The sequence below is a fragment of the Marmota flaviventris genome, chromosome X (genome assembly GCF_047511675.1).
Source record: "Marmota flaviventris isolate mMarFla1 chromosome X, mMarFla1.hap1, whole genome shotgun sequence".
NCBI classification, from domain to species: domain Eukaryota; kingdom Metazoa; phylum Chordata; class Mammalia; order Rodentia; family Sciuridae; genus Marmota; species Marmota flaviventris.
Genome location: NC_092518.1, coordinates 40391823 through 40415826, shown reverse-complemented (window position 1 = coordinate 40415826; position 24004 = coordinate 40391823). Strand labels below are relative to the sequence as shown.

The following is a 24004-nucleotide window of genomic DNA, read 5'->3' as shown; positions in this document are numbered from 1 at the left end:
TGAGAGCAAAAATCAATGAATGAAACTAACACCAAAATTACAGAAAATCAATGAAAAAAAATCTGGCTCTTTGAAAAGGTCAATAAAATTGACAAAATTCTAGCAAGACTGACAAAGGAAAAATGAGAGATATATAAATTATCAATATTAGCAATGAAAAAAGTCTATGACAGAAGACTGTAAAGATATCAAAAAAGACCATAAAGGAGTACTATGCACAATTTTACAGACACAAATATGACAATTTAGATGAAATAGACAATTATGCCCTTGAATAATTAAAACCTAATACACCTTGCTTAATATGAAATAGATCATTTGAATAGGCCTGTAACCATTAAGAAAATTAACTCAGAAAGATAGAATGAATCAGAAAGAACTTTCCTAGGTTCATATCTGAATACATGACCAGTGAAACGCCACATCTTGTACAACTGCAAGAATAAGATCTTGATTAGAAAAAGTTATATTCTATGTATATATAATATGTCAAAGTACACTCTGCTGTCTTATATGTCTAAAAAGAACAAATAAAATAAATTTTTAAAAAAGAATTTTAAAAAAGGAAATTAACTCAGAAGTTAAAAACTCATACAAGGAATCCTCAGGCCCAGATTGTATCCATGGAAAATTCTATCAAAACATCACACTGTATCCCCCCAAATATGTGCAATTATTATGCACCAATTAAAAACAAAACAAAAATTATTTTCTCTAGTAATTTTCCTTACTCTGAAAAAAAGAAAATTGCTAAAAAAAATATTAGCACCAATTCTACATATCTTCCAGAAAATCAAAGAGGGGAGAACTCTTCCCAAAATATTTTGTGAAGTATTACCCTGATGTGAAAACCAGACAAAACTGTACCAAAAAAAAAAACCCTACACATCTCATAAATAATGACATGAAGACTTCTTAAGAATACATTGGGGAGCCGGGGTTGTGGCTCAGTGGAAGAGCACTTGCCTAGCATGTGTGAGGCACTGGATTCAATCCTCAGCACCACATAAAGATAAATAAATAAATGTATTGTGTTCATCTACAACTAAAAAAATATTTTTTAAAAAAGAATATATTAGGGGGCTTGGGTTGTGGCTCAGTAATAGAGCACTTGCCTAGCACATGTAAGGCACTGGGTTCAATCCTCAGCATCACATAAAAATAAATAAAATAAAGGTATTGTATCCATCTACAATTAAAATATTTTTAAAAAGAAAATATTAGGGAATAGGATTTCTCAATCCATGAAAAGAATTAAATAATTTGGCAAAGTGGAGGTTATTTCTGTGATGCAAAACAGACTCAACATTTGAAAAACAGTCAATTGTGATATACCTAATCAGCAGGCTGAAGGAAACTTACAGGATTTATCATATTCATACATAAAAAGCATTTGACAAAATCCAGCATGCATTCATAACAACTCTCAATAAACAAAGAATAAAGAGGAACTTCATCACTTGGTAAAGAACATCTGCAAAAATCCTACTGCCAGCATCACATTTAATGAAACACTGACTGCCACGTGATAGCCACCTTTCCTATTCTTATTCAACATAGTACTCAAATTTACAGCCAGCACAGGACGATAAGTAGAACCAATGAAAGGTATTCAAATAGGAAAGGAAGAAGTAAAGCTGTCCCTATTTGCAGATGACTTGTGTCCAAAAACCCAAGGAATCCAAAATGAACAAAAACAAATAAAAAAGAAATTCCTAGAACTAATAAGTTCAGCAAGATTGGATTATACAAGATCAAACATAAAAGGCATTTATATTTCTATACACGAACAATGGGCATGTAGTAACAAATTAAAAATAATACCATTTGTAATTGCTGCAAAGAAAATAAAATAGGTGTAAATCTAACAGAATATGTATAAGAGACATATTCTGAAAACTACACAATGCTGATGAAGGAAATCAAAGATCTAAATAAATAGACACACTGTGTTCTTGGATTAGAAGACTGATGTAGTAAAGGTATCAGTTCTCAAATTCCCATATATATTTAATGCAATTACAATGAAATTTCACCAATATTTTTGTAGATATAAGCACAATTGTTCTAGAAAGGAGTCAGTCTATTCAATTTTAAGAATTATATACGTATAGTAATCAAGACTGGGTGATATTGATAGGGGGTTATATACATAGGACAATGGATATATACATAGAGAATAGAAAACCCAGAAACAAACCCACATAGATATGCCCAATTTATTTCTGACAAAGTAGAAAAGTAATTCAATGGAAAAAGATAGTATTTTCATCAAATGGTAGTGTAACAATTAGACAACCACAGGCCTGAAAATGAAACTTGACCCAAGCCTCATACACACACACACACACACACACACACACAAACACAAACACACACACACACATCGAAAACAGATCATGGACTTATTGGAAATGTAAAACTATAAATGTTTTGGAAAATATAGAGGAGAATATTTGGTATCTGAGACTTTGTAAATAGCCTTTAGCTGTGATCTCAAAAGCACGATCCATCAAAGGAAAAATTGATAAATTGAATTTTGCATTACATCATTTATTATTTCAGTAATTGTTACTATAGACTATTTTGTGCTAGGTGCTGGGATTTTAAATATAATTAAAATGCATTTCAAGGAATATATAGCCTTCAAGGAACTATTAGTTTTGCAGTGAATGAGATGCCTAAACTCAGAATAAGAATGAGATGTGGTAAGTACATAGAGAACTGTATCTCTGCTGTAGGAATGAGGAACACTTTATAACACTTGGAGAGGACCTGTACCAATGAGTAGGGGCTCATGAGGTAAAGGGGGGTGGGAGACTATTCCAAGCAAGAAAGAACAGTATCTGTAAAGGAAGAGTCATGAAAGAACACTGTATTCAGGGAACAGCTAAGATGTTCATAGAGGCTAAAAGTGTGAGATTTGAAAGAAGACATATTTTTGTGAAGAGGAACAGGAAAGGAAGGGGGGTTGTTTTTCTGAGTGGGGACAGTAGTAAGACATGTTGAGTTTGAGGTAACTGTTTTTACAAATAAAAATATCCTACAGAGAACTGGTAAAATGTGACTGGTATTTATAAAATAGTTCTGGGCTAGAGATGGAAGTGCAAGAGACATCAGTATTCACTTAGCTGAAGCTATGGGAGTAAATTATATTACATACTCAAAGGACAGACAGAAGCTGGGTGTGTGTGTGGGGGGGGGTGTGTGTGAGAGAGAGAGAGAGAGACAAAAAGAAATTGATAGAGCAAAGTCCAATATTCTTTTTTGACTGCTTGCCATCCAGTCTCCGCAGAGGTAGTTTAGATTCCCCTCTATGCATTAACATTTAGAGAACTCTGGCTTGAATAAGACAAAGAGATGAAAAGGCTATAGTTCATCCATTTCTCAGCCATTGCTGCCAAATTTTTTCTCTTCTGTCTCAGTAAGGCATCTCTGGGGAGGTAACAATCTGCTGAAGTCAGTAAAGAAAATTCCATAGCTTTCATTGGTGAATTATCACTGACTACAGAAAGTGACTTGGAAGTCCTTTAGAAGACCTAGCTAAAATCCCTTCTGTTCCAAATGATGCTATTTCTTCTTGTCTTTAATGAAGGAAAAAAAAATCAGATACCCTTTTGCGTGTATTACAGAACTGTGTGTTTCTGGTATGGACAGTACGGGAAAGTAGATTTTTCAAGAAAAATAAAGTGGCTGATTGGAGGTCTTAGGGTTGACAGGGAAAAATGGGTGGTTAGAGGAAACTGTGAGACTCAATTCCTGGCATTCAAGAAAAACTGAGTTTTTTTTTTTTTTTTTTTCTAGAGGATATTTTTTTTTTCAGTGCTTAAATGCAGTTATTAAATCACTTCTTGCCAGGCTTGGTGGCACATGCCTGTAATCCCAGAGACTTGGGAGGCTGAGGCAGGAGAATTAAAAGTTTAAGGATAGCCTAGGCAAATTACCTAGATCACATCTCTAAATACATGCATACATACAGGCCTGGGGATACAGGTCAGTGAATAGAGCACTTGCCTAACATGCACAAGCCCCTGGGGTCTATCCCCATTACCACACACAAAAAACAAATTTACAAAATTTGTCTTACCAAGCAAATTTATAAAGATGTATAAAGAATCCATCACACAGCTTATTTAATCTTCAATAATTATTCTTCAATAAATAAGCCAATCGATTTAATGTCCAACATTATGAAATGAATGAAGTTGGCATTTTTGTTTTGCTCTGTTTCTGTTTTGTTCAACTGTCCGTGGCAAGTGGCTATTTCTAAGGGTCTGAAAACTTTATCTCTTCAGGTCAAATAACCTTGATTCTTTTCCAAAGGCTTCATCAGAATGCCTTTTCTATCCATTTGTCATTTTAGAGTACTTCCTTGATAGCTCACCAAATTCTCTACACTCATCTTTAGTTGTTATGATAGGATCACCTTAACTCTGTGATGAGAAACTGTGTCTAAGTATTTTTCAAAACATTCTGTTCCGTGAAAGGGATGTGAGCTCTTGAAAAAACATCTCAGAGTTTTAAAAAAAAGTGTCAGGTACTGTTGTGAAAGGAAGTGAGCTGCTCTGGGATATTAATTAAGTCCAGTTATTATATCCAAATTAAACTGGTGTCTCCTAACTGCAACAACAACAACAACAACAAAGCAGCAAAGTGGAAGGAAGAGAAGAAATGCATAAGAGAAAGCTGAAAATATCTCCTTCTTAAGGAAAGAGAGAAAAGGGATTTTCATCCACTTAGTGGTATCACTTCCTTAATGAAGCTATTCTTTTCTCTATAAATTCTGTCTGGTGGGGAAGGACAAAAATAACAGTGGAAGGAAATCTGACAGCATCAAGAGACTGAACAGGTGAATGCAGGGTTTCCACCTGGTTAGCTCCAATGGCCAAGGCTAAGGGAGCAGCTTATTTGTGGCCAATACAGTGTGAATGATAGTTAATCACTGACAGAGGCAGACTCAGGTAATTTGGATACTGAGCAAGTTCCAAGGATAAAAACATGCTTTCAGAGGAGCATTTTGATTTTATTGAATTGAGACCTGGGGTGAGTTGATAAAAGCAAAGTGAAGGAGTATCATACCAGGTAGTGCCTTAGTTGTTTATTATTTCAAAAATTCCTCTAAAATTGCCTGCAGCTGTTGGTTAACGTCAAGCCAAGCTGTTTTAACATCAATATCTATGATTTTTTTTAAAGGAAAGGCATAATTTTCTCTCTTTGTGATGCGATAAAACACAAACAGAGAGTTTGACTTGTCTGAAGAGATCCAGTCTGGCAGAGGGGAAAGAGAGCTAATACTTCTTAAGATGCTAAATTCCCAGTATCTTATCTACATGCTTTCATTTCATTCTCAGAAGAAATCACTGGAAAGGAAATGAGAAAACTGACTCAGAGATATTAAGGAACATGTCTAACCTATCTCATCTTATATTGGTGTTCCTAGGTGCTCTCCTCAAGGTGTCATTAATTCATCAGCTATTTATTTATTCATCAAATACTATATTCCAGGCACTGTAGACTTTTCCTAGATATTAAGATCCTAACTTTTTGGAGTGTACCTGTCCCTGTTGAATTCATCAACATTTGGGGAATCCTCTCTTTCAATCTATTGGCTTCCTGCTCTACATTCTATTATATGCCTAACCAATGGCCATCCTTTTTGATGCATGCCTGTGGTCAAACCAAGAATGAGTCATTGAACAGGGGGAAAACAAACAAAATGATCAACCAGTCTTTTCCCTGACACAATCAACCAAATTAGTGTAGGAAAAAGCTATTAGGTCACATCCAGTCCATCCCTCTAGGGACAGAGCAAAACCACTCCTTGTATTATGCTACATTATTTCTCAACGACATTGTCCTGTCTAATTCTAAATAATTATAAATGACTCAGCAGCAGGGTTTCCACTATTTCCTCTCAAAGATTAGCCCACAATCCAGTAATTTTCAGTGTCAAGATGGTTTCTCTGATAGTCAGCTTAAACAGTGCTTGTCTTGATTTCATCTAATTATGCTCTGATCTACCCTGTTCCCCATTCTTTACAATTCTTCTTTTGTTGCTGTATTTATACTCTTGAAATATAGCTACATGCCTAATACACCAATTCCTCCCCTCTCCACCATGGCTCACTGTTAAGCTACCCTCAAGAAAGAAAGCCTCAACCCCACACAACTTCTAGTCACCTAAGTATTTCTCACCTAGGCAGAAAAACACCAACTAATTTCTTATACTTCTGGGGTTAGACCTTTCAGATACCTAACTATAATATTAGGCAGAGAAGCTGATGTCTTGAGGCCACAGATTGTGTTGAACTACCTCTTGTCACCTCCATATTTCTGCTCCTCTAGGGTATAGGAACACTTCTTCCATATTTTTTTCCTACCACATGTTGTGAGAGTAGCAGAAAAGATCCAATTTTATCAAAAGAACATCTTAGGAGATTCTTTCTGGGTACACAAGTCATTCATTCACTAATATTCAGCTTTTGCTAGAAACAAGCATTGTCATTCCCTGTAAAAGTCATTATGGTTATACTATGTGCATCTGGCATGTTCTTCTTCCTCAAGGAATTTACAGTGTAATAAAGAAGATATGTATGTTTCTCTCCTCAACTTATCCCCTGCCACTTTTCTTTCTTAAAAAAAGTGTTGGGTCAGGTGCAGGGGTGCATGCCTATAATCCTAATGATTTGGGAGGCCAAAGCAGGAAGAATGCAAGTTCAAGACCAGCCTCAGCACCTTAGTGAGGACCTGTCTAAAAACAAAATTTTAAAAAGAACTGGGGATGTAGCTCAGTGATATAGCCCCCCTGTATCCCCAATATGTCAAACAAAGTGTTGTTGTGGTAGCTCAGTGGTAGAGCAATTGCCTCACATGTGCAAATCCCTGGGTTCATTCCTCAGCACCTACCCCACAAAATAAAGTTTACATTTACAATTACTCACTTTTATTCATTCTTCATTAAAAATAAACCTCCGCTCCTAATGTTTTAAGGAAGGCTCACCTGCCAAAGTCAACAGATAACCCCTGAATTAGCACACTCAATAGTCTCTTTTCAATATTACCTGGCATGACTGTAGTAATATTTAACATTATTGATTGATGGAGTGCTCTTTCTTCAAATCCTCTCTCTGCCCTTGCTTTCCACAACACTACTCTCCTATGTCTCTTTTCTCATCTGTGATTGCCCTTTCTTTTTCCTTTTGCATCTCCTTTCTTTCCTCACTCTCAGCTGATGGCCTCCCCTTATATTTGAACATAAAAGAGAAGCATAGAGAGGAGAATTTCCTCCTCTTTCCATCACCGTTTCACCAACTTACTCAGCCTTCCATCTTCACAATGTGGATGAATTGTCCTTATTCTTAGCAAAGTTCAATTGGCCACTTCCACTCTAATCTTCCCAAGGACCTTGCTGTGCAATTATTCCTTCCTTTTTATCCCATCAATTTCTCCCTCACTCCTGAATTATTTCCATCAGCAATCAGATATTTAATATTTGTGATTTAAAAGAAAATGTCCTGGGGCTGGGGTTGCAGCTCAGTGGTAGACCACTCATCTTGCACGCGTGAGGCCCTGGGTTCAATCCTCAGCACCACATAAAAATAATTAAATAAGTAAAACAAAGGTATTGTGTCGAACTACAACTAAAACATAAATATTAAAAAAAGAAAATTTCCCTTTTAAAAAAATGAAACAAATTTAATACTTAACAAATAAAAGTGTAGATATTCCCTCCAGTTGACTCTCCATCTAATACTCTATTTTTCTGTACTGCTTCACAATGAAACTCATAGGAAACTCATACTGTCTTTACTTCTTCACTCCTGCCACCATTCTTTCAAGAAACTATCTTTTCAGGCTTTTGTCTCCAACATTCCAATGTCAAGATTACCAATGACCTCTGTGCTGTCAAAACCAATAGTCAGTTCTCAGAATCAGTGTCTCACTAACTTCACACTGATGACGACTCCCTCTTTCTTGAATCAGTTTCTTCACTTGAATTGTGGGACACACTGCTCTCTTTTGTTTTTCCTAGCACTGAACTGGTCATTTCATAGCTTGTTCTTCTGGTTGCTCTTTATCTGCCCTCTCTAAATATTAGTATGCCCCATGGCCGAGTCCAAGTAACTCTACTCTTTACTGTTTATGCTTAACCTATTAGTGATCTCACCTAGTCTCAAAGCTTTGAGGATCAGAAGTTCACTCCAAAAGTGTGTGTGTGTGTGTATTTAACCTTAACCTATTTCATGAAATCTGGATTCCTTTAATTTATTACTTAATATTGGCATAGATAGACATCTTCAATTTAACATGTACAAAACCAAACAATTTGTTCCCAACATCAGTCAAACTTGTTCTTCCTCTTTTCTTTCCCACCTTAGTAACTGATACCATCCAGTTATTCGATCCAAAATCAAGGAATCTTTTAATTCCTTGTCTACTCCTGCTCTATCACAACCCTGTCTAACTCACACCTTATCCATGAACAAATCCTCCAAATCAAATTCAAAATCCAACTACTATTCACCATCACTATTACTAAAATTGAAGTCCAAAGGGCTTCAGAAGGATCATGGCCCCAAGTGACATCTTGATTTCAGACTTCTCGCTTCTGGAATTTTGAAAGAACTTGCATTGTTTTAAGGCATCCTGTTTATGGAACTTTGGTATGGCAGCCCTAGGAAACTAATACAGAGGTGACATAGAATAAGAACTGAATGGATTCCTCTGGTTTAAACAATTAACAGGTCACTGGTAATGTTGAACAATTCCTTGAGGAAAATGATGGGGGACCATGTTGGATTGTCACAGGTTGTGTGAATGGGAGATTACAAAGTAGAACCAGTGAATGAAGACAGCTTCTCAAAGTAGTTTAGCTGGGGCTGGGGCTGGGGCTCAGCAGTATCACACTTTCCTGGCATGTGAGAAGCACTGGATTCAATTTTCAGCACCACATATAAATAAATAAAATAAAGGTCTGTCAGAATAGTTTAGCTGTGAAAGAAGAGAAGAAAGGGCAATAACTAAAAATGAACATAGGTTCAGGGAAAGTTTTCAAAATTGGAGCAAGTTTGTAGACTTAAGGAAAAAACATAGGGCAAATGGGATAACAGGCTGATAATATCTGAATAAAGGAGTATACTAATTAAAGGAGAATACTTTCTTTTTTAAGCTATATTTTCTTGGTGCATTATAATTACACATAATAGTAGGATTCATTATGCCATTTTTGTACATGCATATAACATAATTCAATCAATCTCATTTCCCAGTACCTTCCCTTTCCATTCCCTTCCCCCCCCATGATTCACTACTATACTTTATTGATATTAAAGGAGAAATATTTCTTAAGGAAGTGAGGGGGAATGAGTTCCAGGACATAGAAGAATAGTGTATATCCAAATGAGACAATTAACTCTTTTAAGACATAGCCCTTTGGGTTCCAGGAATATAAGGATAGAAAAGAAGTCACTTAGAACAATCTATATGGGGTAATAAATGCTTGGATGAAGTATTTGGACTTATTTCTGGAGGTAATTGGGGCTTTTTTTGAGAAAAGGAATGACATGACCCAAGCTAAGCACAATAGAGATCTCACAACTCATGAGGTTTACCCGAAGCACAATTATTGCTGATTGAAATAAATACTGAGATGTACTTTAGGAAGATTAATTTGGCAGAAGTGCAAAGAATGGGTTGGAGGGCATCCAGACAAGAGGTAATGAGTCCCTGGCAGTAGCAGGAAGAAGGCAAAGGAAATTGATGGGATGGATATTAGAAACGCTGCAGAGGGAGCTCAGAAAGGACTCAGGGATTGTTGGAGATAAAAAGAGGGAACTGAAGAGAACCCTACAATTGTAAGCTTGACTTATAGGGATGGGAATGATGCCACATACAAAAAAATACAAATATCAGGACATTGGTGGGTAAGAAGTATTGCACACTTGAGAAGTATGGAGCTTAGGAAGAAGGAAAACGGGGAGAGATCTGGTAGTCTCCTATATCCAGGGGAGAGGTGAAATATTTAGAAGTAAATCAATCAATAAAAGAAGGGTTGGCCTTTCTTAAAAAAAACAAAGGTTGAATGTTCTCTTTGATATGTGGAAGCTAACACACAAAAAGGGAGGAAGGGAAGAATAGAAGTTCATCGGATTAGACAAAGGGAAATAAAAGGAAGGGATGGGAATTGGAATAGAAAAGGCAGTGGAATTAATTGGACCTAGCTTTCTTATGTACATATATGACTACACCACAGTGAATCTCGCCACCATGAGATCAACAAGACTTGGATCCTAATTAGTATAAAATATGTTCCATGTTTGTATAAATATGTCAAAATAGACTCTGCTTGGGCTGGGGTTGTAGCTCAGCAGTAGAGCGCTTGCCTAGCATGTGTGAGGCACTGGGTTTGATCCTCAGCACCACATAAAAATGAATTAATAAAATAAAGGTTCATCAACAACTAAAAAAATAATAAAAATAGACATTACTGTCATGTTTAACTAAAAAGAACAAATAAATTTTAAAATGTTATAAAAGAGAAATAAATTATTTTGGAACTATTTTTTTCCACAACTGGAGCTATCTAACCTAATTATTAGTCTTACTGACAATTATTAAAGTACTATGGGATTGACAAAAAGAACTGGTCTATGTTGTCAAAAGTGCTGGCCATTAAAAATCAATGCATACAGGTGAAGTATCATACTCCCCCTAAAATCAGTCCTGAAGGATAAGCACTACCTTCCTTTTATTTACTCAGGACAAAAGAAAACAAAAGGTATGAAATGGCTACTCTGTTTCAGGTAATTTCATATATTTCCCAAAAGTAATTTCCAAAGAGGGCAAGATTTGCTTTTAAATCTGTTGTATTAATTGCTGTATCACTAATACCTGAAATAGCACTCAGTACCTAGTTGGCACTCAATAAAAGTTTTTCAAATTACTTGAAAAAATATATGAATATAATCTCATTTACTCTTTATAATAAACTGGCAAAAGAGGCAATAGTATTCTCATAATATAAATGGGAAAAGATGACTACAAGTGCTTATGTAAATTTGGTTGAAATCACACAATTAGTAGGGGTCTTGCTGGGAACAATACAACAGATAGTGATCTACACGTGACAGGAAAGCATCTGTCTTTTTCTCCTGGGTATCTCAACAGCTAACTCAGTATTGAGATTCCAGTAAGATTCAAAAAATACCTTGTGAATAGAAACAAACAAGAAAGCAAGCAAGCAAATGCATGCTTGTGTGAACCCAAATAATATCCATTTTTCTTCTACACCAACCACATCATGGTCCAAATTTAAAAGAGTAATTGAAACACGAGAACTCATCAATTTGCTTACCATGCTTTTTGGCTGAAATACTCTGTGATTTTTTAATTCTTTCTTACTTGTAGACCAAGATAGCTCTTTCAGGCTTTTAAACTTTTAGATAGAGTCACAAGGTCTTTTTGGAGAATGTTTTACACCAAGGGGCCAGAAAACTTATGCAGTAAAGGGCAAGGTAATAAATATTTTAGGCTTCAAAGGCCATATGGTATCTGTTGCAAGTACTCAACTGCCACTGTAGGGTAAAAACAGTCACAGACAACTCATAGATGGATGAGTATTCCTATGTTCTAATAAAATTTTATTTGCAAAAACAGATGGCAGGCCAGAACTAGCCACAGGCCATAGTTTACCTATCCTGCTTTTTAAAATTACTTTGATTTTTCTACCCCTTTTCTTTCCAGTCCTTGTCTAACATTGTATCAACCCTAAAGCTCCCCCTATCCCATAACAGAACAACTTCACTTGTAATAAGTTTTAATCATTTCAGCCTTTCTGTTTAATTGTAGATAGCAGGACTATTATGACAACAACTGACAGAAGATAGCATGGGAGGTTGGCAGTTGGCCTGGACAAGGCTCTAAGATATGGCAATTCCTTTTCATAATCTTCATGCTGGTCAAAACCTGCCCATCAGGTACACACGATGAAAGCTGTATTTTTGCTTTTTGTTCAGTGCACCCAGAATTGATCAGACACTTAAAAACAATCTCACAAGGGGTTGGGGATATAGCTCAGTTGGTAGAGTGCTTGTCTCGCATGAAAAAGGCTCTGGGTTCAATCCTCAGCACAAAAAAAAAAAAGAAAAGAAAAAAATCTTACAAATAACAATACTCATAAGAGAATGAATGCAATGCTAAATGCCAAATTAGATGACTGAAAAATAGAGTCATCAAGTGAACCAGTTACTCATAGTTCCTACATCCCTATATGAGGATACAGGCAGAAAAGTCCTGAATCTTTCCTACTTCCCTATCAGGATGTATAAAATAATAATTTCTGAGTCCTTCCTGTGGACCATACAATGCACTGCATCCTGGGGACATGACAGGGAATAAGGAGCAGTCCTTCCCTTCACGGTTCTTCTAATCCAAGTGTCACAAATATTTTTCTGTAAAAAGCCAAATAATTAATATTTTTCAGCTTTTCAAGCCATGCAATCTCTGTCACAACTACTCAACCTTGCCATTTTAAAGCAAAAGCAGCATAGGTAGTAAATACATGAACAGATGTGATTCTTTTTCAGTAAAACCTTATTTATGGGCACTGAAAATTTAATTTTACATGATTTCACATATGACAAAATACTAACCATTCATTTATTTTTCCCAATCATTTAAAAATATATTTAAACTTAAACAACAATTTTATAGCAGGCCATATAAAATCAGGATGTGGGCTGGCTTAGCCCATGACTATAGTTTGCCAAAATTTGGTCTAATCTAGTGGGGAAAATAAATTTAGAAAAAAAAAAAAACTTTGGTGCTATGTGATAAAGGCTAGAGGTAGACAAAGGTCACCTACATCAACCAAAGGTGTCAAAGAAGATATCCTAGAAATGACCACCCAAGGCTGAGTCTGTAAACATGTTAATGTTAAATCAGGCACGGTGGCACACGCCACCGTGTGCAGAATCCCAGCAGCTCAGGAGACTGAGGCAGGAGGATCGTGAGTTCAAAGCCAGCCTCAGCAAAAGTGAGGCCCTAAGCAACTCAGTGAGACCCTGTCTCTAAATAAAATACAGAATAGGGCTGGGGATGGGGCTCGAGTGCCCCTGAGTTCAATCCCCTGTACCAAAAGAAGAGAAAAAGAAAATGGATGCTCCAGGTAGAAAGGAGAGAATGAAAAATAACAGAGATGATAAACAGTGTGATATTCTTAGAGAATGGTTATTACTCCAGCATAAAAACAAGATGTGCCAGATGAAGTTGCAGGCGTGGGTAGGAAGGAGGACATAAAATGACATATATTGTGTTTCTGGGCAGTGAAGGCCACTGACAAGTTTTCAGCAGGGGATTGATATAATTGAATCTGTGTTTTGGATTCATCTCTGTGGCAAAACCTTGGCAGACAGATCTGAAGCAGCTGAGAGGTGACTGAAATAGTTCAGGGGAGAGATGATGAGGGCCTGAACCAGGGCAGTAACAGTGGGAATGGAGAGAAAAGGATGGATTCTAGAAATGTCTGAAAGATAAAATCATCATGGTTCAGTGAGGGAGAGCAAGGAGTCAGAATGACTCATAGGTTTCTCATTTGGATGGCTGGGAGGAGGAGGATAGCAGTAACTACTATGGGTGAGGGAGAGAGTTTAACAGGATATACAACAAATTCAGATTTATATACATTGCATTTCTATTTTCTGTGGGTTTTCCTATCTACCTGCTGAATATATGAATCTGAATTTGGACAGGAGGAGATTGGAATGAGAGATAAGGCCATTAGCACAGAAGTGATAGTTAAAATTATAAAGTGCATGGGGTACCTTACATTAAATGAGTAGAGTCAGGAGAGTCATGGGCCATAATGGTCAAAAGGAAGATTATAGGAGGAAAAATATTTGAGACCTTGATGATATAGAAGAGTAAGTATAAAGAGAATGAGGTATGAGGAAGCTAGATGGGGAAAGGTTATTATCAGAGAATCGAAGTTAATTTTTCTCAATTGATTCCTGGAAATTAAGACCTATTACCTCAAGGCAGTACTTCTCAAATGGTCAATGTTTTGCTAGAAAGCTTATTAAAGACAGTGTGAAAGCTGGCCCCATGGCACATGCCTCTAATCCCAGCTACTTGGGAGGCTGAGGCAGGAGGATTCTAAGTTTGAGGCCAGCCTCCGCAATTTAGCAAGGCCCTTGTCTCATAATAAAAACTGAAAAATACAAGGGATGTATTGGCAGAGTACCCCTGGGTTCAATCCCCAGTACCACAAAAATGAAACAAAAAAATCTAAAACCTACAATGTCAGAAATCACCCCCAGAGTTTTAACTCAGTGTGTCTGTGAGTCTGTGCTGTTGCCCAATAATTTGCATTTCTAGCAAGTTCCTAAGTGATACTCAACAGTGTGTTTCACTTAGCAACTTGCTAGGGAAACTTACCAGGGCTCTAAAATGCCAATTGTATGATATATATTAACTTCTCTCTTATGTAGCTAAAATGCTCCAGTTACATATCATCCTTCAGAAAAGTGAAATGATACTCACAAATTATTTTCTGTGCTCTGATGCAGATAAAGAACACTGATTGAGAAAGACGGGAGGTGTCAGGGCTCCATGAAAGCAGGAACCATAACTACATTGTTCATGATTGAATTACCAGACTCCAACATAGGTCTGACATTCAATAAATATTTCTTGACTCAAATATTGGCAGGGACCATGACACAGGGGAGTGAGCTGCTGACATAGGTTTGCTTACTGAAGTTAAGATCAGGGCTCCATAAGACTATAAAGTTTGGAACTCTCTACAGGACACTGAAATCTTTCAGTATGACAGCTGAAATTGCATTAGAGAAGATGACATTGAAGCAGGTGCCAAAGTATAAAATGGGAAAATGACCCAGAGGCTGATAGGTGACATGACAAAGATAAAGCCTGCTCCTTTGAATTTCAAAAGTGAAAGGAGAGCTGCGGGTGTCTTGGTGGTAGAATACTTGCCTAGCATGTGTGAAGGCTTGGGTTCCTTCCCTAGCACTGCAATAAATAAATAAATAATAGTGAATGGATCTTACATGAAGGTAGAGCAATGATTATTTGGAAGTTGTCTATGAAGAGCATGACTAAACCAGGGAATGTGACTATATTTTTTATTAAATATGTCTTGCTTTTGTAAAAAATAATATAACACAGTGCCATAAGACTGTCTACACATCAAAAATTACTCGTATACATGTTTTTCTGTGTGGTTTTGTAATTTCCTCCATAGACATCCTCTTTTTTGTCATGCATATTTCTTATTCTTTTTTTCTTTTTTTATTCAAGGGATTGAAACCAGGGGCACTTAACCACTGAAGCACATCCCCAGTCCCATTTTATATTTCATTTAGAGACAGGGTCTCACTAAGTTGCTCAGGCCTCACTAAATTACTGAGGCTGGCTTTGAACTCATGATCCTCCTGCATCAGCTTTTACAGCTGCTGAGATTACAGGTATGCACCACCATGTCCTGCACATATTTCTTCTTAAGGACATTCCCCCATACGTTATGTGTTTGGTTGCTACTGTGAATGGGGAGGGTATTTCTTCATACAGCTTCCAAACTGGTTATTGTGTTCTATTGTTGACTTTAAATTTGTGCTTTTTTGACTTCTCCTTTGAACTGCTTATAACATCTTGCAGTTTCCTCATTAGAGTTTAACAAGATCTTTAATATATGTTCATTTTTATATCTGTATGAGTCAAAGTTTTATCCATTTTAAAAATATTTTAATACTTGCCCTGGATTGTTATTGTGCTATATTATTGAAATAGATTTGATTGGATATCATTTATAGACTTTGCATGTAAATTCAACAAATTAAATATAATATTCTCTTTTGGAGCAGTCTGTTGGGTTTTGGTGTCAAAATAATGCTTGCTTCACAAATATAAGTTTTCTGGACTAGTAATAGGGGATTGAGGGGGAGAGAGGAGGGATAGAATAAGGGAAGAACAGAGGAATGAATCAGATCTAACTTTCCTATGTACATATATGAATATATCACAGTGAATCTCACCATCATGCATATCTACAAGACACTAACTAAACAACAACAACAACAACAAAACACTAAAAGTAAATAGCAGAAAGATCAGTAAGAGTAGATGGAAGGAAATGGGGGAGGGAGGGAGGATGGGAAGGGGAAGTACTGGTGACTGAATTAGAACAAATTATATTCCATGCCTCTATAATTATGTCAAAATGAATCCCAATGTTATGTATAACTAAAAAAAAGAAAGAAAAAAGAAAACAAAGACAACTACCAAAATATGTAAATAACTCTGCCACATTTTCAAATCTATAGCATTTTTACAGAATTGCATTTAGGTATTCATAGAAAATTTTAAGGAAGGCATGAATAAAAAAATATCTGGGCCTAATGTATTTTTCAAAAATTCTCTTCAATTATTATTATCAATGTTTCTAGTTTTCAATATCAATAGTTTTTATTAGGTACTTTTAAATTTCCTGAGATTTTCAAATTTACTAAGGTACAGTTATAGTGTCTCTTTAAATTCAAAAATGTTCTTTGTTGTTTTATTGCATTTATCATTTAATTTTACTTATAATTCATCTTTGTTTTCTTGATTAAATTTGCTAGAAGCTTATCTATTTAATTCATTCTCTCCAAAAAGAATTTAGCCCTTGGCTTCATACTATATTGAATTCTTATTCATGTAATTTTATTCTTCATTTTTAATAAAATATTTAAGGATATGAATTTACTTCTGAATACTGATCTCAAAGTTTTGATATGTCATGATCTCATTTTCATTATTTGTATTAGTCTGCTAATGTTTATTTGAGCTATTACTAGCATTTAAATGTGTTCTGAAATATTCAAGGAACCGATGATTTTTGTTTAAATTTGTAAACATTGTATATTATTATCAAGGCCAATGTGCTTTCTATTTTGAAGAGTTTACAAAAGTCTTTGTGGCATATGTGGTCATTTTTTAAGAAACTGTTTTCTTAACATTTTAAAAGAGTTCTGTATGCACTACCTGTTAAATACGTTTTTTGAAACTTATTAGATTGAATGAATTATGTCTTTCAAATGTTCTACATATTTATTTTCAGTCCACGTTGTCATAGTTAAATCATGTTAAAGTCTCCTAGACATTTCCATATTTTTTCTTTTTGCACTGCAATGCTTCTAAATATTCTTTACATATATAGATGCCATATTTTGCAAAAAAAATAGTTCATGAATACAATATCTTCAAAAATGGCTTGTATCTTCTATCAATATAAAATGAATCTCCTGAGAATAACATGATCATATGATTATTATTCCTGATATATTTCTTTTCACATAGAGAAGTGACATGCTCAGATGCCTATTTGGAGAATGGATTGATTGGAAGGAGGTGAGACTGAATGCTGAGAAGCCAGTGGGAAGGCTCTGAAAATAGTTCAGGTGAGAAATCGTGAGTGATTGAATTAAGACGAAGGCAACAGAGAGGATTTTCAGCAGATTAAAAACATCAAGATTTGAAGTTACTTGGACTGCAGGAGGTGAGGAGAGAGAAGAGTTGAGGTTACACCTAGACTTCTAACTTGACCATTATCGAAAAGGCAATATAGGAGGAAGAGCTGGGTTGGCTTTTCAGAATGGACAATTTTCTGAATTTCGTTCTCTTTATGTTCATTCTCAAAGGACTCAAGCCCAGACCTAAGGCTCAGTTTTGGGTCTTGTCAGTTGATTGCTTACTCAAAGCAAAGTCCCTCTACCTTTGTACAAAACACTAGGATGAAATTCATAAATTACAGGGAAATCGCATTTGTTTAATATGCTAACAGCTCTTTCATAAATTTGAGGGGAAAAAAAACCAGACTAAACGAGAAGGAATTAATTTCCTATGCCATGCCCAGGGTAGTCCATATGTGAAGGTTAAGTTTTCCACAAGAGGGCAGCATCACCTCATAAATTATGCATTGAACGCCTCCACCAATAAGGGCTGAGGTGGGGAGCAGAAAGGGTAGACAATGTAGGTTCAGGGAGCCATAGGGCCTGCCACACTATGAATAATCAAAGGCCCTGTTATCTGCAAGGCCATAATTATCACCACTCCTAGGCGACTGGCAGTGGCAGATGTTGCTACCTCAGGGGGAAAGAAGACATGGAGCTTGCCAAAGGAGGATGGGTGGGTGAAACAAGGAAATCCTCACACTCCTGTGACTGGCTCAGAAGCTATTCTGGATGGTGCCCATACTCCCTCCAAGTGTATCTCTACAGCCAGCATCTCACAGGGGCCTGTATGTCTTGTTTAGATCTTTACCGCCCCTAATGGTTTCCTAGCAAATTACACTCTCAGTAGGTTAGGTTGCAAAGCATACTATGGTTCTGCTATTTGATCCATTTAACAATGTTTGGTTACTCCAGTTATGCTCCTTTATACCCTAGGGAAAGGAATGGAACTGAAATTCCCAGAGAAACCATTATGTAAAAGGCATTTTGTAAAAATTGTCTCATTTAATCATCATAATAATACCATTAAACTACCAATTACTATTTCCCATGTGACTGAAACAGGAAGTTGCATACATGAGTCTATTGGACTCCAAAACAAAAACTCTTATTAAGCTTCCCCTCCAAGTTCCTCAAAAAGCTCAACACAGAACCACCAAATGACCCATTTATACCACTCTTTGATATTTATCCAAAACATTAGTCAGAATACTATAGCAATATATTCATACCCATATTTATAGCAGCATAATTCATAATAAGTAAATTATAGAACCAGCATAGGTATTGTCCAGAGACAATGGATAAAGAAAATACTTCTCACTCTCTCTCATTCTTTCTCTCTATAGATAGATAGATAGATAGATATAAACACATGGCTGTGTGTGTGGGGGGCAATGGACTTTTATTGAGCCATGTAAATGATATTATGCCATTTGCAAGAAAATGGATGAAACTGGAGAAAATCATGTTAAGTAAAATAAATCAGACTCAGAAAGTCAAAGGTTATATGTTTTCTTTGTTATGTGGAAGGAAAGGAAAAAGGAAAAAATGGATCTCATGAAAATAGGAGAACAATAGAGCAGAGGATGGAGATCAGAGGGAGGGAAGAGGGGAGGGTAAGAGTCTGAAGTTGATCAAGTTATGAGTATGTATGAATATGTCACAATTAATTCCATCAATTATAGACAATTATGCATCAATAATTTTTTTTCAAGATCTACCTCTTCAGGGTGGGATTGTGGCTCTGTGGTAGAGCACTCACCTAGCATGCATGAGGTACTGGGTTTGATCCTCAGCACCACATAAAAATAAAAGTATTGTGTCCGTGTACAAATATATATACATATATATACTACCTCTACAATAAATCTCATTTATAACTTAAACCATGACTAATCCAAGACTAAATCCATGATAATGTTATTGCACAGTATAAAATGTTATTCAGGTACACACATGTATAGGCATAGCTTAATTTTACATACTAGAAGGCAATACAATCAATAGGATGCTATATAACCTCTCCTTCTTAACCTCAAACCATTTCCCCCTAAGTAGTCTCTCTTTAGGATAAATAATTTGGATATAGGAACATGAGAACAATGGAATAATTGAAGAAAGTTCTGTTTTTCTAGTTTAGTTGGCTCAGGGATTTATGGCCCTGGTCATTGAGATAAGCTTGGATAGATAAGATAATGTGTTAATTTTGAGCATGCTGTGTTTGAAAGGCTTTGGAGACACCTAATTATAAATGTCCAGTTGGAAGTAGCTTACGTCATTTGAGACACAAGAGAGATAGTCATCCACAAATAGATACAAATTAAAGCTAGAGGATGGGGTGAGACTTTCCACAGTAAATTAATGAAGTTAGAAAGGGTGGAACTGGGGAAAACAGCAGCATTTAAGGGACAGTCAGGGGAATAGCATGTAGTAAGAGCCTGGTTAAGAAATGGACAAAGAGGTAGGAAAAGAACAAAACATCAGGGTATCTGGAAAGTAAGAATTTCCTAAAGGAGGACACAATCTTGGAATTGATGATATCAAATGGCATGCAGAAATCATAGTTGATGAAGATTGAAAATAATCCATTGTCTTTGACAACTAGGAGATGATTTGTGTGTATTTTGACAGAGTTGTTTCAGTGAAGTTCTGAGGATGGGAAGCTAGATGGCAGGTGAAGAGGTGGAGACAGTGAATATAGACTGAGTTTGAGGCTAAGTTTGAACCAAAGGAGAAAGATGGGGTAGTAGCAGCCAGAACGAGAAGTAGGATCATAGGAAGATGCTTTTAAATTTTTTCTCCAATAAAAATAATTAAGATAAAGGACTTAGGCATATATCTCGAATAAAGGAAACCATCCACTACAAAGGGAAAAGCCTGGGCTGGGGTTGTGGCTCAGTGGTAGAGCACTTGCCTGGCATGAGTGAGGCCCTGGGTTCGATCCTCAGCACTACATAAAAATAAATAAATTAAATAAAGGTATTATGTCCATCTACAACTAAAAAAATATTAAAACAAAACAATAGGAGAAGTCGGAGTGCCAGTAATACAACGTAGAGATGCAGCAGCAAAATGAAAAGCCATGGGACTAGGGATGTGGCTTGGTGGTCAAGTGCTTTAGCATGTGCAAGGCCCCAGGTTTAATGCTTAGTACTGAAAAAAAAAACAAAAAGCAGTCACATAGACTAAGCATAATGACTGAATCCAACAACGTGCTTCCCTTCCTTCTGCTTATGTCTCTGCACTTACCTGGAGTGTCTCCCTTTCTGATGGTTTCTTATTCAGATTCTGCCTGCCCTTTAGCTCAAAGTTCACGTCCTTTCTAGACTCTTACCCTATCAATCTAGTCTGAAGTGATCTCATTTTCTTCTTAACAGCAATTTCTATCTGAACAATCCATTTAATGATCACACGCCACCCTGTAAAACCTCCTTTACTGCTTTCTTTAAAAAAAAAGTATTGCTAATCAGTTGCTCATATATGTGTCTTTTCTCCAGTTTTAGACTGTACAGTCCTCAAGGGCAATGTTTCTATCTTAGAATTTGCCACAGCCCCCAGAGTGCCTACCTTGAGTGGCAATATGGTCTCTTTAACATTCTGTGTATGTGAAAATGAACCCCATGATTATGTACAGTATAATGCACTTAATAAAAACTCTATTGATAATGTAGTTGAACAGTGGCAGCCTGTTATGAAGGACATGGAAAAATGCTGTCTGAGGTAGGCCCTAAGTGCATACTGAGCAATTTAGTCCTCTATAGTAAATAGGGAAACTGAGTCTTGCAGAGGCACAATAAATGTATCTGACATGATATGGCTGGTATGTGGCACTGCCAGGATTTGCACCAAAGGTTCTTTTTCTTATGCCAGTCTGCTTTAGTTGTCCACAAAAGTCTGTCCATGTGATGCACCTCTCTCTTTGATGATAACGACAAAGATGTGACTCTATTGAGATTTTCATACCAACCAAGTATTTCAGTGGCCTCTGCACCTGTACCTTACCTCCTGACAATCAGCTTGAGGATCCGGAAGGAGCCTTTGATGAGGATGAGAGCTTCTTGGCGGGAGCCATACAATGGAGTGCCATTGATATTCACCAGCTCATCACCAGTCCTCATCTTCTGGGACAAGGCTGCCTTGCCTCCATCTTCAATCTGTGTTGCAGAGAACAAAATAGAAAGCAGGTGGTGAGGGGACTTCCTCCCCATAATTCTACTCCTTGGTTCCTCCCAATCTTGGAACTACAGGTAGGATAGGGAATGGCTCCAGGAAGCTTCTGGGAGCAGCTGAGTTGATCATAGGCAATTATTTCCTGAAGGAAACGCTTGGGTAAACCTTTAAAGAAGGAGTCAACTCAGAAATAATGCAATCCCTGCCTGGAGGAATGAACAGTCCATCTGGAAAAACAAACACTTCTAAGCCGGGTGTGGAGTGCACATGTGTAATCCTAGCAGCTCAGGAGGCCGAGGCAGGAGGATTGTGAGTTCAAAGCCAGCCTTAGCAATTTAGCAAGGCCCTAAGCAACTTAGAGAGACCCTGTCTCTAAATAAAATATAAAAACAGCTGGGGATATGGCTCAGTGGTTAAGCACCCCTGGGTTCAATCCCCGGTACAAAACAAAACAAAAATAAACCCTGCTTCTAAAACAGAAAATGACATTTGGAAGGAACCCCAGAGTATGGCTAAAGTAGAAACATGGCACTGAAAAATGCACACAAAATTAGAACCAGATGAGATAGGCTTCAATGAAATTTGGCAAATCCTTTCCTATCTTTGGGAAGGCCTTGAAATCTGATAAACTTGACTTTGAATTCTGACCCTACTACTTTGTAGCTGTGTGATCCTAAGCAAGTTACCTAACACCTCTGTGTTTCAATTGCCTCATGTGTGACGTGTAGATAATAAGAATACCTACCTCACAGGGTGGTTAGTATTGGAAGTGTCTGAGAGCATTAAGTCCTTACAAAATATGATCTCAGATTATTATAATAGTCGGTTGACTAAAGCCCTTGAAGGTGGCTCCCAGCTCAACATTCTGCAAATGCACTTGCAAATTCAAAAGATATGACGTAGGTATGAACAATGTAGCTGCTCATTTATCTACATCTATTCAAATGTCTAGCATAGTGCTTCCAATCCACATGTAGGCATTCAGTAAAAACTGGGAATATGGGTATTTATTGTTCTACCATAGCCCACAGATTTCCATGGACCAATCTCAATGAAAAGGTTGTCAAGCCAGGGCCACTGAAAGCAAAGCCAGAAGTAATAGTTATTTGGGTAGGCAAAAGCAAAGCAGGATGTCCCCCAAGTTTTCTTGCTATGGCTAATTTTATATGTAACATTCCTTTTAACACAAAGGTGACTTCTGCCTATTACAGTATCAATTCCATTCATGGTGAAAGCAGACATATATCTATTAACTCATCCCTCAAGTATTTAGTGAATTTTTATTACGCATAGAACAACATACAAAGTGCTAGAGATACAGAAATGAACTCTTAGCCTCAGAATTACTGTCTAAAGTTTATGGAGATGGTCAGGTAAAATAAAATCCAAAAAGGAGCTAAAGATGATTAAGTCATACAGCCCTTAGGGGAAAGTTTATTTTAAAGGGGGCAACTAGGGCTCATCTTCACTGAAGGTGGTATTACACTTACTTCTACTCTTGTTCTAACTTTCCTGTCAGTCTTCTGTAGCATGTCCCCAGTCTATCCTCATACCCTGGAAGTTAGAATATTGCTGAGTTTTAGGTTAGCCAGCTCATGTGTAATTTGGCAGATAAGATCTGAGTGTAGAGAAAAATGCTAATTCAGGATTTTTAAACCCCCATCAAATAAATTGAACTTCTGGGTTAAATCACAGACTTGTTCAATGTATTACTGCTAACCCAACATTTTTTAAAAAATAACCTTTCTGAAAAATCATAGGTTGACTATGTGACATTAAAGACCTATTTGAAGACATATATGTATGGCCCAGTTTCCAGTACAAAGATAGATAAAGATATATAGATATATCTTTATATAAGATAATGTGTACATTATCTTATATAAAGATATATAAAGATAATGTGTACATTATCTTATATAAAGATATAAGATAATGTGTACATACATGTATGGAGATACACACACACACCACACACCTGGGCCTGGGCTATATATATATATATATATATATATATATATCTTTGTGTGTATATATACATAAATATATCTATATATACACATACATTATATATCTCACACATCTGGGAGATATATATATATATATATATATATATATATATATATATATATACACACACAAACATGCATATATGTATATATGTGTATATGTTTGTATGTATACTACACATATCGTTGTTCTGGCACCTGGGCCACCACTCAAAACAAAGCAAGCCAATATTGGTAAATGGGAAACAACTCTTAGCAAATTAATTAGGATTATACTCTTACTTCCATTGCCATTATCAGTGTTACTTCACAGACACT

The 24004-nt window shown here is 36.5% G+C and overlaps 1 protein-coding gene across 1 annotated transcript in view; it reads right to left on the bottom strand.

Annotated features, from left to right (window-relative positions):
- Nucleotides 1–21655, bottom strand: part of Shroom4 (shroom family member 4) — a 96294-nt gene extending 74639 nt beyond the window's left edge. The window contains exon 1 of the mRNA XM_071606131.1: nt 21510–21655. Within this exon, the coding sequence (XP_071462232.1) occupies nt 21510–21625 (116 nt within the window). The 5' untranslated portion in view covers nt 21626–21655. The remainder of the gene's footprint in view (nt 1–21509) is intronic.
- Nucleotides 21656–24004: the final 2349 nt, after the last annotated feature.